General features: G+C 41.4%; 1 protein-coding gene across 2 annotated transcripts in view; it reads right to left on the bottom strand.

The window, feature by feature from the left end:
* PDE1B (phosphodiesterase 1B) overlaps window positions 1-15156 on the bottom strand; it is a 1345653-nt gene that overhangs the window by 449379 nt on the left and 881118 nt on the right. For both annotated transcript variants that reach the window (XM_085654771.1, XM_085654770.1), the window contains 2 exons: window positions 6725-6838; window positions 2928-3110 (listed from right to left, as the gene is read on the bottom strand). In XM_085654771.1, coding sequence (XP_085510897.1) covers window positions 2928-3110; window positions 6725-6838 — 297 coding nt within the window. The remainder of the gene's footprint in view (window positions 1-2927; window positions 3111-6724; window positions 6839-15156) is intronic.

The following is a 15156-nucleotide window of genomic DNA, read 5'->3' as shown; positions in this document are numbered from 1 at the left end:
TTGTTTTAACATATTGGAAGGGGACTTGTTTGACTACCTGGTGTGAATTTTTAGCTGAACATCATCTGCTAGTTTTGCTTCCCTGGTACAAGCTGGACAGAGAGGCACCAAAGTGGACCAGCTAGAAGTGTGAGATATTAGAATACTTGAACCCTTCTAATCACAATAGGGAAGAAATTAACGTACTTGAAAGTATGTAGGTCTCTTGTGCGGTCAGGAATAACTCTATATCATCTGATCATTTATCACCGTTTTTATTTCCTTATGTCTGCACTGTATTTTCAGTTAACATTTTCATTTTTTTTTCTTAGTCACTGGATTTTTAGGAGTGTTCAATTTTCATTTACTATGGCCATTTATTCAGAACAATACTTGTAAATTTAACAAACTGTTACATTTAAGGTAAAAGTGCAACGCCTTCAAAAGCTCAGCATTAAAAATCTACAAATGTTCACCTCTTCCAGAGTAATGAAAGTGGGCGTCTATGTTCCAAGTATCCTGATAAAACATGATTGCCCTAAACCGAACAACGTTTGAGGTTTTGAGGCTTTCATAAAATTGGAAGTGAACTGCTCATCTGAAACTAATATCTCAAAAGGGAAGAGGTAATACAAATGGATCTTAAACCTTTGAACGGGAAATAGGAGAATGATTAAACCGCAACGGAAAACATATTAATGGCAAGTGCCTCTTGGCAGAAAAGACAAGCAAATCCCAGCTATGCAGAGCTCAGCATTTAGCAGAACTAGTTCAACTTTTATCTTGTGAAGAAACAAGAATAGGGCGGGTTCTTTTGGCTTGTCTCTTTTTCGCGCAGACTGAAGTTGGGGTAGCCAGAGACACTAGGTTAAGGTTGGTAAGTCGGAAACATATATTCTGTCTGTTTTTAAAACCGATTGCTAAATTAATTCCACACATTTGTATTTATGTTTATTTAAAATGTATTTATCAAATAGTTTCTTTATTTTTTCTTTCTCTGGGGCATATTTACTAGGATGGCGATAAATAAACGCAAAGCGCGCTTAGCGCTTGTTTATTTATTGCCATCTATCGCAGGAATTTATCGCCATGGTAACGCGTTATTAACAACGCGTTACTCCAGGGCGATAATATTCCAGGGAAATGGGCCAACATCGCTGGAAAACCAGCGATGTTGCACCCAAAATGGCGATAGCCTTGGTGATACGACCCTGTGGTCGTATCACCATAATCCACCTCCCATGTTAGCTATGCCTTAGTCAGGAATTTAACAGACGTTAAATTCCTGCGTTAAGGCATAGTTAACAGGATTTAAAATATCGCAACCCCTCGTTGATGATATCACGAAGCTGGGGTAGCGATATTTTCCCATGGTGTTTTGTTAGACACGCCTCCTTTGCATCTCATTAGAGATGCAAAGTGAGGTGTGAACAAAACGTGAGCTGAATGAAGGAAACACGCGCTAGCGTGTCCTTGCAAATAATGCGATATAATTATCACCGCTTTTTGGCCGAAAACGGCCGCAAAAGCGGCGATAATTATGTCACCAGCCCTTGATGATATGCCCCTTCGTGTCTTTCTTAGAGTTCTATGTAGTGATGGTTTGTTCTATCATTTTTGTGAAAGGGCAGATTGACAAATGAAACGTGTGAATTCGTCTCATGCCTACTCTGTTCTGAATTTATCATTCAGGGTTCTCACACTTATGTTGTTAATGTTAAATTTTCAACCAAACTTTGTCTTCCAATGGGTGCACCTTTGTTTTTATGATTAATGATGATGCCACAAAGAATGTTTTAGTTGTCTGATATCTGTTCCATTTCTCCAGAAGAAAAAATGCCTGTTGTGTGTTATGTTTGTGCAGTTATATTCACTATATCGATAGACATGCAGATAAAAAAAAAACTATTTTTCCGAGTCTTGCTTTGCGGTATGCTAATTTTATGTGTCCTTATTTTAAGCACTGATTTTACATTGTAGAAGATTTTCGAATCCGCAATTTGAGCTTTTCAGGTTGAATACAGATGCAGCAGCAGCACTTTAATGATGATTTTTACCAAAGACTATTTATTTAGGTGAATAAACGGTTTCAATTTGTATGAATCCTTTAATCTGCCTCTGAGCTTCTCTTTTTATTCTGACTGCCCTCTGGGAGTGTGGAATTAGGCATACAGTAATTAAAAAGAGAGTGCAAGTGCCATGGATTCGCTATGCTGAAAGTCGAGTGCCAAAGAAATAGGTTCTTACATGTGGATTCACTGAGCTCACATCTAAAAAAGCAAACCCTATCGACCATAGCTTAACAACCATTGGCAAAGCCAATAGCTCCTGCCTATGTGGGAGCCATTGGCTGTGCCAATGCATTTTAGCCATGTTGTATAGCAGCACATATGTTGTGCAGTATGATAATAGTTATAAAATAAGTGCAATGACGCAGCCAGCCCTGGCTGCTTTATAGCAGTGTTTGGTGGGTGGGCAAAATAGACAAAAGAAGGGACGGTGGGAGGCAACAGGCAACACGAACGATGGGAGGAAGGGAAGAAGCAACACAGAGGGTAAAAAAGACATGTGACGTGGCCACTGCTGGCTGCGTCATTGTGCTTTTTTTTTCGTATGGTGGCTGGAAGGGACAGCACAGAAAACAGGAGGGTGGGATGTGGGATTGAAGAAGCATCACAGAAGAAGCAAGACATTAAATGACGAATGACAGGGGAAGAAGAAAGAAACATGGTAACTCAATCACAGCGTAAGGAACTGAGGGACACAAATGAAAATGAAGCAATCAGTACTTGGTCCATGCTCTACACGAAAGAAGAGGAACTGAAACTGCCACTGGTACATGCAGATCACCTAGGAGGCAGCAAATAAGAGTGATAATGAAGCCAACAAATGGTAAGCAATGAGCCCTTGTAGTAACAAAATCTCTTCTTCCTACTCTAGATTCTCACCTTTCCACAAATATTCCAGCCTGCACTGCATGGACAATGCTCCGGAATTTCGGCTTCTCCTCAGATCGGCGACCTGTCGACCTCGTCTGCTGGGTGAATGTGGAAGCCAGCCAGTCACGAACCTCGGAAGGTACAGCGTCCGATCGTATCTCTGGAAGGTCATCTTCAGTGTCAAGAATTTGCCTTGGAAAAAAATAAAGAGGAAAAAATATTAGAAAGAGGCCCAGGATCAAAGCTTCATCTTCAACCATCAAAACACACATTATTCAATCACAGCAGTCCAACTCCCATTCGCAAAAGGTTGCAAGTAGTCAGCACCCAGAGGAAGTCTATTGTGTTTACTTCTTTCTTGCTTTACTGTTGCCTCAAGAACAAAGACCATACTTCCAAACCCCACTTTTATAAAAATAAGAATTCAGTAATAGGAACGAATATGGCCCTTTACAATGAATGCTTTCACTACGCATTCCATTACAATGCGGTCGTTACAACGACTGCGTTGTTTCTACACGATCCATTACATCGCAAGTCGTTTTTACGACTTGCTGTAGGGGGCGCGCTGGACTTAGGAATAGTATTAATTACTATTCCTACTCCAGTTTGCGCAACAGCAAGGAAGGTGTTGGATTTCAAATCCAACACATTCCCTGATGCTGCATGCCCCCTACAGCAAGTCGTTGATGCGACTTGCGATGTAATGGATTGCGTAGAAACAATACAGTCGTTGTAACAACAGCGTTGTAATGGAAGCGCGTTGTGTTGACAGCGTTGTAAATGCTGTTTCCCAAAAGGAATACTCGAGTCAAACCCCTTGCTGCTTCTCAACATATTTTTGGACCTGTATGTATCAATCACCAAAACATGGTGTTTAATGGTCAAAGAACACTTATAGAAAATGGATCCGGATGGAATAGGATAAAATGTGCATTTTTTTTGCAAGGCTTACTAGTTTCCATTAGACACAAAATATCCCTCTCCGGGAGGATGATTTATCTTATGACATTTCAACTAGTGGTGCGCAAAGTTGAGTAATTGGCTTTTGTGTAATCATGCGACGTTTTGGAAAATTACATGAAATTGCACATACTTATGCAAATTTGGCACATAGCACTACATTTCATCCTTAACTCAATCATTTGTGCTAAACATAGCACCAAAAACACAAGTGCTGTGAACAACAGCAACTTGTGTACTGATCATTTTTGTTGTTGCTGTGCTATAATTTTGCTGTAGACGTGGCATCATCGCCTGACATAGCATAATTGAGCAATGTAAAGTTCCTGAAATTGGCCGAAGTATGCCAGGTGATTTAAATTTAACCCTGGTCTAAATTTTAATCTAACTCCTTCTGACATTGAACTATGAATTTAAAAAATAACAGAATCGAACCCTCTTTTTGTCCACAGCCGTATATTTCTGATCTGCTGATCGCCACTTCGGAAACGCGAGGCTGCACCATTTTCTCAAGGATATGGTGCAGCCTTGCGTTTCCCGCTGCGATGGCGCTAAGTTTAACAAAATAGCGCCAACGCAGGCACCCATGCACCAGAGTGCAAGGGTGTCTGCATGCAGGGGAGGATTGTTTATTTGTAGGAGGGTGTCCCTTCCTGCACATAAAAAATCCTAAATGCAATTCTCCCACTTTCATGTGTGCTGCTTTATGCAGCACACATGAAAGTGACAGAATGGCATTTTTAAAAAAGGTTTATTTATGTACAGGAAGGGACACCTTCCTGTACATACACAAACCATGGCAATTTGCTGTTTCCATGTGTGCTGAACAAGGCAGCACACATGGAAAAAGCAAAAACGAGGAGAAAGAAACTATTTCTCCTCGTTTCACCTGATCAAGACCAAGATTTTCCTGGTCTTAATTATGGTGTTGGCTCCTATTTACGCTGCCCTTGTGAATAGGGGGCAGCGTCAGAATCAATGGATGTTGCGGTGGAACGCCCACTGCAACACCCACTGCACGCCGCTTTCACGCTAAATACATTGTGAAAGGGTGCCTTATTCACAAGGCAGCGTTAAGCCACGTTAAGTGGCTTAACACTGCCTTGTGAATAAGGTGAGGGCTGTATCGCCATCACAACGCCACTGAAAGTGGCGTTGTGGTGGCAATAGGGGCTTGTGAAAATGCCCCCATATTTCTTAGCAAAACGTATAGCACACCATGACCCAGATGGGTGGTGCTTTATATATCTCAAAGAGAGAGACATTGTTTAAGAATAAGGTCAGCCATTTTCAATGACATGGAGATTTTAGAACACAGAAGTACTTTATTTATTAGAATGGTCACCTCAGGACTCATTTTCAGCCACGAGGATGTAGAAAAACTGTTAAAAAGAATTCTGTGAAAATAATATTAGTCTCATAGTTGAAAATGAGAATGTGGGGATTGAGAACACTTTGGTGTGCTGCATGTGCAGATTACCCTTCCTCTATTAACATACTTCCACATGTTGATGGTGATTTTCACTGTGCTGGACATCTCTCTGCTTGAAACGTTGGTAGCACAAACCACGTTACATCTACTGTGGGCCATTACAGCTAAAAGTCAGAAGAAAAGAGCCCCTAGCCAATGCTTTCTTTCAGGGGAATAGGGGACAGGTTCTCTGTAAGTCTACTGAAAATGTGGAGGAATGACGTCTGACAATGTAAGGGAAGGTATATGGCTACTGGGCAGAGGCCCACTAATAATGTAGATAACATTCTGTAGATATTGTGAATTGTCCATGGAAATAATGAAAACTTCAGCTGGATATTTGAGTAATATATATACTGAAAAGCTAATTCTGTTGTTCGGTGAAGGCCTTTGAAAGAGTCTGAAGTTGTGTTAGGCTATTGGGGAAGTCTAGTCTGGGAACATACCGGGCGCCATCATTCAGTGGCAGCTCCTCCACTAAGGCGGAGGAGCATCGCCCCACTGCTTTTAGAGCAGTGAAAAGGAGTTAACTAAAACAATAATAACAATGTTATTATCGGTTTATTTTTGGTTTCTGTGGGCTGGGCTAGGGCAGGGCGGAGCTGGTAGCTCAGGGTGGGAGGAAGAGTGGACTATGCACACTAAGTGCACATGACTGCTTGGCTGTCTGTTTTGGCCGGCCAAGCAGCCATGCACACTTTGCATATTCCCTACCAGGCTGTAATGGACAACCTGGTAGGAAATATGCACAGGCGCCCTGTCCTGATCTGAGTGGCAATCCACGGCGCTCAGACCAATCACAAAGTTGCATTGCAGTGTTGTGATTGACTCAGGGAACCTGTGTGCCCGGGAGCTTCTGCAGCTTCTTCCGGACTAGAGTAAAGAAAAGCAGAGAAGCTGAGGAGATATGCGGCTGGCAGAGAAAAGGTAAGTGAGTGCATTTAAAAAAAACTATATTTGCAACCCCCTCTTCTTCGTCTCCCCCATGCCCTACTAGCCGCCATTTCAATATTTGTGGATTGTAATCAGAGAAAGTGATGGATTTTCTCTGAATGTATGTGGAACAGTAATGAGAATGCAGGGAGAGATAGCTGGAAAATGTCCTTAGGGAATGTGGGAAAAGTTCCATGGATTTTTCAAAAAAGACCTCAGGCTATTTTGGGAATCCCTCTTGGGATTTGATGATATGCTTCTCGGTATTTGGGGAGCATTAAAGATTGGTATAGGCGTTATTGACACACTGAGGTACCCAAGGACATTGTGGGCAAAACTAACAGAGGCAAAAAGAACTTGACAGTAATTGGTAGCCCACAGCAATGAATTACATTTTTAAGGTACGCCAAAAATTGAAGCTTCTAGGGGACTACTTTACCTGGTTTCATCAATATAAACTGCTTCCAGCAACGAAGCTGTGTATTCCAGGTTCTTCTTCAGCTCCACGATATTGACTTCGCCATTCTCCAACTGCTTCACCATGTACTTTAGGCTGGAAAGAGACAACCACAATTAATTGGAATGGGCTTGTTGTTTTTTTTGCCAAATTGAGTTAAAAAAAAAAAAAGCTAGAATTAGTCCAACCTTCCAAAAATATATGACTAGATTTTAGTACAGTTTCTATATTATGGAATAGCTACTCAACATAAACAGGACATCATTTCATCCTGAGATGCTAATGGGATTAAGACTCCATAATAATTACTTGAGGATAGGCATTGAAAATGTTTTGAGCTAAATTTCAACTTTGGATTGTAGTACGAAATATCCAGTTACGAATCTCAACAGAATAGAATATTGTTACAATAATATTGTGGCACAAAATACCAAAAGGTAAAAGCACAGATGGAGGTAAGTATTTACTATTCTTATCTCCACATCTATGTACCTTGAAGATATAAATATCCCCAAGGTACGTATATGTGGAGTTAGCTATAGAAAATGTATAGAAACTAACCTTTTGATATTTGTTCCCTCTATATTGTTGTAATGATGTTCTGTCCTTTTTAGCTTTGGGACTCAATAGTACCATCCTTTACCCAAATTTGGGTTGCACTTCTCGCATTTGTAGCGATATTATCTATTATCGCATTGTATTCGGTCTATGTTTAGGAAAGCCCCAGTATCTATGCCCTCTATAGGTACAGACCTTAGAATCTGGGGTCAATTCTGAGGAGTGATCTATAGGTTATATGGCATTTTCATAGACCTACTTTTGTATCTCTGATGACTGAAGGATGCAAGATAAGTGGCAGGATAAGCGTGCAATCTTTGTTTGATGAAGAAGGGTTGCTTTTTTGACCCACTACCTCTGTGAGACCCCATAAGGGTTTTGGGGTCTCAGAGAGGTTAGTCTTAAATAAGAGTTAATTTAAAATACTGCACAAATGGAACTAGACACCACACAAGATACACCTAGTCAATATGTTCTAGGTTAGAACGTTTGAAGATATGGACAAGAGGATTGTGACATGTTCCACACTTTGTGGTCCTACCCCAAATTTGAGCACCATCTGCCAGTAATATGGTCCTCCATGAAGACATCAAGTAGTTGTAATTTTCCATTATTGGCTCGGCAAATATTACAGCAAGGACTATTAGTCTTTAGAGCGGTGTGTTGCAGTAGCTCACTCTGTTAGAAAACCTTGAATATCGCCAACAAGCCTGATGCAAAGTGACCGGCACAAATAGATAATGATTATGCCTGGGAAGGAATGCATAATTTATAAACTCAGTGATGAAACTTATTTTGTGAAAAACCTCACCATACTGAATAAGGATTGAAACAGTCTACATAACTAGCAATTTGTTGCATTATATGAATCCCCTTGTAGCTCCCTTTGGTTGGCACAAGGTCTACTAGATCACTGGTAACAGTAGTGCTAGTAATTTTGCCCCAAATTACTATTAATTACTCAAGCTGGCGTGATCACGTAATTTCGACAATTTCACATCACAAGAGTAGTGCGTAGTTCCAGAAATTGCTCTGATTACTCTGGTGTAATTAAAATCTCGGCCTGGCCTAATGACATCTCAATTTCTTTCTGCATGTAGTGTGTAACACTACCTTGGACACAGAGGTGAACATTTTTATTTCTTCATGTTGGGAGAATTGGATTCTCCCAGCACATCAACACAACAATATGGCACCCCGTCCTTCTGGCTACTCCTTAAGAATCCACACTACCTGAGTCCCACAGTGGATCCTTTCCTTGGATTCGAAATGGACCACTGGATGGTTTTGTATCTGTTCACATATTATTTTGTATATAAACAATGGGGTGACCCTGTGTCCCTCAGAACCTGGGTAGGATTATTATAAGAAAACAGTGGTTCTGTCGGGTATAGGTAAAACAATTGCTTTATCAAAAGGACGAGTCAAGGAGAAAAGGGAAATCAATCAAGTTGACCACACAATCTTAGAATGTAAATCAAAGATCAGGCTTGTTTCGAAGAATATAATGTCATTTTTTATATATAAATTACATCATTTATATAGCAGAGCACAAATGACATTAGGAATGCAGGATTACCAAGGTAATAAACTGTAAAGTGAGTCAGTGAATTTGTGACAGAGTGACATAGGTGACCAAATTGTGCATAATATATACAGTGAACAAATGCAGAACTTTGTTATATGTACAGTATGTAAAGGATGGGCCAGTATCGAGGGCAAACAATGACACTGTTTCATGGATAAATCAGAAATTATATGAAAAGCAGGTCTCGCACTGGTCCTAGCATTTTCCGTCGACGTTTCAACCCAAAAAGTGCGACTTTGAATCGTCACGCAGGGTCTTCATCAGGACATTAAAATACAGATAGGTAACCTAGCCAGCGGTCTAGGAGGGCCTGGTAAGGAATTGTTCAAAGGCGCAGAGCTCCTCATCAAATGTGGTCTCTTAGGGGGCTTAGATCAAATGAATGAGGACGAATCCGGTGAAAAATCGCGTCGGAGCCGTTCAAAGATTTATCTTCTATTTGATTTTGGGAATGAGAGCGGTAACGATTCACGCTGCAGCAGCTCCTGTCAGAGTCGGGAGAAGCTCATATTATTTTGAGCACTTACTTGAGCAGAAGCACCACTTATATAGGTCCTGATGAATGCCGAAACACCTCTGTAGAGGGTCACAGAAACATGTCAACTTACCTTGATGGCAACCCTCAGCAGGTATAATATACCTAGCTGTTTTTGTTTGTTTTAATCCTGACCCAGGAAAGCAAGAATAAAGTTATTTGCGTACCCCAGTGGTTCCCATTCTGCGTGCTGTGGCTCCTTGGTGCACCATCCTGAAACTTGTAATATGTAAGGCAGTGACGCAGTGGCACCACCTGCGTCATACAATGACACTGACCATCGCACCACCACCAAGAAACGGGGGTTCCCTGGCGGAGCCAGCGGTCCAATTATGGTCCGACCACCCAACTCGTCATGGTTGCTGGTCTACCACCACTACACCAAGCCACCACGAGTCTGGCAGTCCTTGTACTTAGGCCCTAAGTGTTATTAAGCGCTGACGTGTACTTGAACCAAAGGTACTCCCAGTACACATTTCTTTCAGTGCACACACATTTCAAGACAGGCTAGATCTCTCCCTGAACACAAAGAAGTAAAACACCATATACGGCATAATGCCAGCATTTGGAGGCAAGAAAGAGGGACGTTTAAAGATAAAGCTGAGGAATGTATTTAGCTTGCATTGAATTGGAGGCAATTTATGGAGAAGACAGCTAAAATAAAGCTGTACTTAGTTTGAAAAATCATGAGTCACCCTGCTGAGACAGGTGTGTTGGCACGTATGACATGTGTAGAAACAGAAGTGCATGCAAATATTTTTCAAGCGCAGAAACACTTTAGCACTGGGGCCTACACGCATAGGGGTGCTATCTAGTACTGAAAGTGGGATACAAATGTTTGAGAGGGTTCTCTAAACAATGCATGGCCAAAGAAGTGTAACTAGGAATATTTTGTTAGAGGTGCCACCTTACTAATACAAAACACCCTGCGTATATGATTATAATACCTTCATCAGCTTCCTCCCAATTATTTTCACGGCGAAATTGAATATACTCCCGATGCCAGGCTCACATCCCTCCCATCCTCCCCAAAAAAGTCACATAGTGGGGAGCCACGGCCAACAGCCAATCGGTCAAGAGAGCCACGGATTGAAAATGATTGGGAACCACTGGTGTACCTTGTTGCCAGTTTTAATCATCACATTTCTCACATATGCTCTGATTACCTCACCCCTCCTTGCTCATTATAAAGGTATTTATTATAACTCTGAAAAACATCCGCTGTGCTCCTTCCTCCATTAAGGGGGTTGCAGCCTGCACTGTGACTAGGCATCATGGTGCGAGGAGATTCCCGATCATGAAGCATGCCACCTATGGCCGGTGAGGGAAATCGTCCTTTAAAAGGAATTCCCCACTCCAGCTAGATATACTGACCCACTCTTCCGCTTTCCTTTTTAGACCAAGGTGTTTGTTAGTGTTCTACTATTAGTGTATTGGGGAGTCAACTCCTGTCGGTCTTTAAACCTCCGCTGACCCTCCTATCTGTGCTACGGTAACTACGAAGGAATACATACCTGCCAATTTACAAATTAATGTCACCATGCTAGGAGGAGGTGGGCCTTGGAGGAGGCATGGCGTTGTACAGAGAGCTATCTAAAAGGCACTCTGTCCCTCACCAACCCCCCCACCTCCTCCAACAAAAAGACAAAGAGACAAAGGGTCGTCAAGCTGTCCCAGATGTCCTGGGTGTTTTTACACCTCTTTTTGGACATTGGCTGCTTACAGTTGCCAAAGACAAGCTTGAAAACCATTTTGTGGAGTGGTTTCCAGTTTGTCTTCACTGCCACTGTGTGATTTGGGCTCCTCACCGTTTGACCATGTGAAGGGAGCCAAAATTGTGTGACACACGGTGGCTCCATGTGGGTTGATAGGTCTGGGGATACAAACATGCTGAAGGTAGCAAGAGGCGCACACATACATTTGCACAAAACTTCCATTAAAGAAGTAAGCTTCCCTTTAGCTTTCCACAGAAAAGCATTTTAAGTACATGGACAGTAACAACCTGGAATACAATCCAGGATTTCACACGTTAATCAGCTAAAGCGTAATACATTCACAGCCTGTCCTCCTCTGGCCCCACCCGGGCAGAGTCCTCGGGACCCGCCGGGCTCAGGAGGGTCTTCACCCCATTCCCTGGGACTGTGAGAAGTATGACTGAAAAATGTACAAATACCCTACGCTTGCTGAGCAGGCGACTGCAAGTCCTTTTCCTGGATTAGCCGGTGATTACATCCATTCTTTATACCGAGAACCTTCGAAGAACAAAGTTACCCCTAAGGTTAGACACACCTCGTAGGTTTGTACTGTAGATGGCAGAGCTAGCTCTCTGGCTAAAGAATACAAAACTCACCGCTTTACAATTTTGGCAGCGAAGCGACTCCTTAGTTCGCACAAATCTCACTAGTTCAATATGCAAACATCAGATCTTTCCACCAGGGGAGGTGTTTCACTGATTTATACTTGAGAAAAGCAGGCCTATTCTTCAGATTGCCCACATCTCAAACATTTAGGCCTCAGACAGCAGAGTTACATTTCAGGTTGCAGTTTTCATTGGCTTAACTTTAGACACTGGAGTTATCCTTCAGATTGAGAACCTCTGAGAGACAAATGTCCATTTAACAGTACAGCTATGCTCATGTTGCCTAGATTCCAGCAAAGTACATATATGTGGAGTTAAGTATAGTAAGCAGACTGGCTGTGTAAGTGGTAGGGTGTAAAAGATACATCCTTTTGCATGGTCAGATCTAGTAGAAGTAGAGGAACTGTTTTGCATCATACCTCATGTTATCCCCAGCGGCTGATGCCCTGATAGGTTATATTGTCATATAAATTAATAGACCACAAATAGTAAATAAGGTCTCATCTGCTCAAAACTTTTTTAGAAATTGTGAGGGAATGGACAAAACATGAAGCAAAAATAATCCTAATGAACAAGTTCTTGCCTTAAATGGTCATGGTTTGTTGGATATCTCAATGAACCCTGACTACACTCTTTTTGGCCTAACACCTGTAAAGCTCAGGGTTGTCTGTTATACCCTATTAAGTAATGTTTGTTCTCATCCTGGTACATTGTTATCAGTTAATTATGTTATTATCTGTTACCCCCTTTTGATATTTCCCCTTCACTTTGTTCTTCCCTTCCATTATGTGAAGCGCTCTGATACCCTTCGAGGTCATGCTCGCGCTATACAAAACTTTATAAATAAATAAATAATCTTATGCTCACTATATCACCAGCACACTCAAATATCATATTTGTGGTGAAGGCTGCACGGGGAGCCAAAACGCGTTGAGTTTCCTTTGTCATCGTGAGACAATGAACCTTCAACTTTCTGGTAATGTGAGGAGTGGCTATTTACAAATAGAGGATAGGGTACCTCGAAGTAGGCTGAGAACCATCTTCGATCAGGTGATTTCCGGCATCTCTCTAACCTTTAACAGATACAATGTCCTTTGCACAGATTTCATAGACCACATTTTAGGTTGCAGATATATATCGCTTTAGGTTACATGTTTCAGTGAGGATTACAGCTCCCTGCAGTGCTTTTCAACTTTGTCTTGTTATGTTTCGTGGTTTCTATTTTGCTTGTATACAATGATAATACAAAGCCAATATACCCATTCTTTCAAATATTACATATGAGCAGGTTAAGGTACATTTGGCATCTAGGTGCCTCTTCTCCTATTACACTTACATTTACTGATTTATTACATATTTGATTTTCGAACTAATTACCACACAAAGGTAAATGTATTTTACATGTACTATTTTCAGGATTACTAAATTTCCTTGCAGCAGTCTGGATCTGACTTCTTAGTGAAATATGTAAGAAAATTGCAGTGACATCTTTGGATTCTGTTAATGTATGTTAAATGTATCGTAACTGAATGTCAAGTCTGAAACAAACTGTCTGAACATACCAACTTCAGTCTCATCAACGAAAAATTACACCAAGGACCACTTGAGACCTTATCATTGTATTTACACAGAGAGGTAATATGGATGACATTATGGCCAGTGGACAGTAGCCGTCGGACTTGGCAAGCGTGGGATTGTCATCATCATCATCAGGGTTGGATGAATCCAAGATAGCAAGGTCAGGTGGTACCCGGTGCGGAAAATTTCTTGTCACCCCCGGCTTGAAAAAATGGCAAAAATATGTGTGTAAAACACATATTTTTGCCATTTTATCACCTTCCTCAGTGATTTCTTGTCACCCCCGGCTAGACAAAATGGCAAAAATATGTGTTGAAAACATATATTTTTGCGATTTTGTAACCCCTCCCAGTCAGCCGCGGCCCGTGGAGGGAGTTCCGTGGGGCGGTAAGGCGGGGCGGGGGAGGGGCAGGGTGGGGGGTTCTAAAAACCGGAATATGGATAATTACAGGTAAGTAAACAATTAAATAAATAAAACGAATTTCGTTGCGCGCGCTGCATCGATTTTGCGATGCAGCGCGCGCAACGAAATTCGTTTTATTTATTTAATTGTTTACTTACCTGCAATTATACATATTCCGGTTTTTAGAACCCCCCACCCTGCCCCTCCCCCACCCCGCCTTAACGCCCCATGGAACTCCCTCCACGGGCCGCGGCTGCTCCCAGTGATGATACCTGGGGCGGCCCGCACCCCCCTTCCTACGTCACTAAATGCCTTGAGGCTGTGCGCATTGTAAAAAGAAAATTCTGCCATTTTCTCATGTGTGAGTACATCTTTGTTTGAAGAAATTGTCAGGCTTTTTTGAAATCTTAAAGACACTTCTGGGTAAGTCAAGGAAATCTACCACAGTTGTATATTTCCTTCAGTTTTAGAATGCATAAGTATTTCTGCCTTTGCAGGTTTAACATGTATATTTCTGTATGGGTTGATTTTTTACTTCACATCTTCAGCACCAACGCACAGCTTTCTCACTGGTCACATTTCACTTTCACTGTGTTGTACTTGGAGAACCAGTAATGCATTATGATTTTCTAAATTAAATTATCTAATTTTTAAGGATTGATCCTACATTTGAAGGCTTTTGCCTAGTAGGTGTAGGTTTAACCTTCACCTGCTTGGACCCATTGTTTTAAATTAAGCATGACTGCTTTTGTGCACCCGAGGGTTAAGCACAGGTTAATTTTGTGACTTTTGTGATTAACCCTGACAAGGATTTTGGTTGTTGTCTGAGTGAGTTAGCCTCCACACCCCTCAACCAATAACCAAATTACTTACCATGATGCTCAGTTATCCCAATATAAGCTATTTCTGTAGCTACACGTCTCCTTCTATCAGACTTAACCGATGCTTTAAGTGGAAGAATAAAAGTGCAGGTATTCGCTATTTACAGTAGCTCTTTCCTACAAAGCCTGAAAAGGCTCTTAAGGGTGGATACATCATGTTTAAAAAGTAGGACATGTATGTTTAAATTTTACATGTCCCGACAGTGAAAACTCCTAAAGTAATTTCTCTGTTGTGAAGCTATTCCTCCCATACACTAAAACTGAGTTACCTTATTACATTTAATAAGTGATACGTTCAGTTTGGGACCAAATAGATAAATGCTGTTTATACTCAAATGGATTGTAATTTACAATCCTCTTTAACGGTAATGTCAGATTTTAAATTATTATTCTGCATATATGTGTTCCTGTCACTGTCCAGGGTCCCAGATTGCGAATAGCTCCCCTGTGGTGTTTGTGTAATTCCAAAGACATGGTAATTAACGGTCCATTTAAATATATTGCAGCAGTGC

The sequence above is a fragment of the Triturus cristatus genome, chromosome 4_1 (assembly GCF_964204655.1).
Source record: "Triturus cristatus chromosome 4_1, aTriCri1.1, whole genome shotgun sequence".
Lineage (NCBI taxonomy): Eukaryota > Metazoa > Chordata > Amphibia > Caudata > Salamandridae > Triturus > Triturus cristatus.
This window is presented reverse-complemented; position numbering and strand designations above follow the sequence as displayed.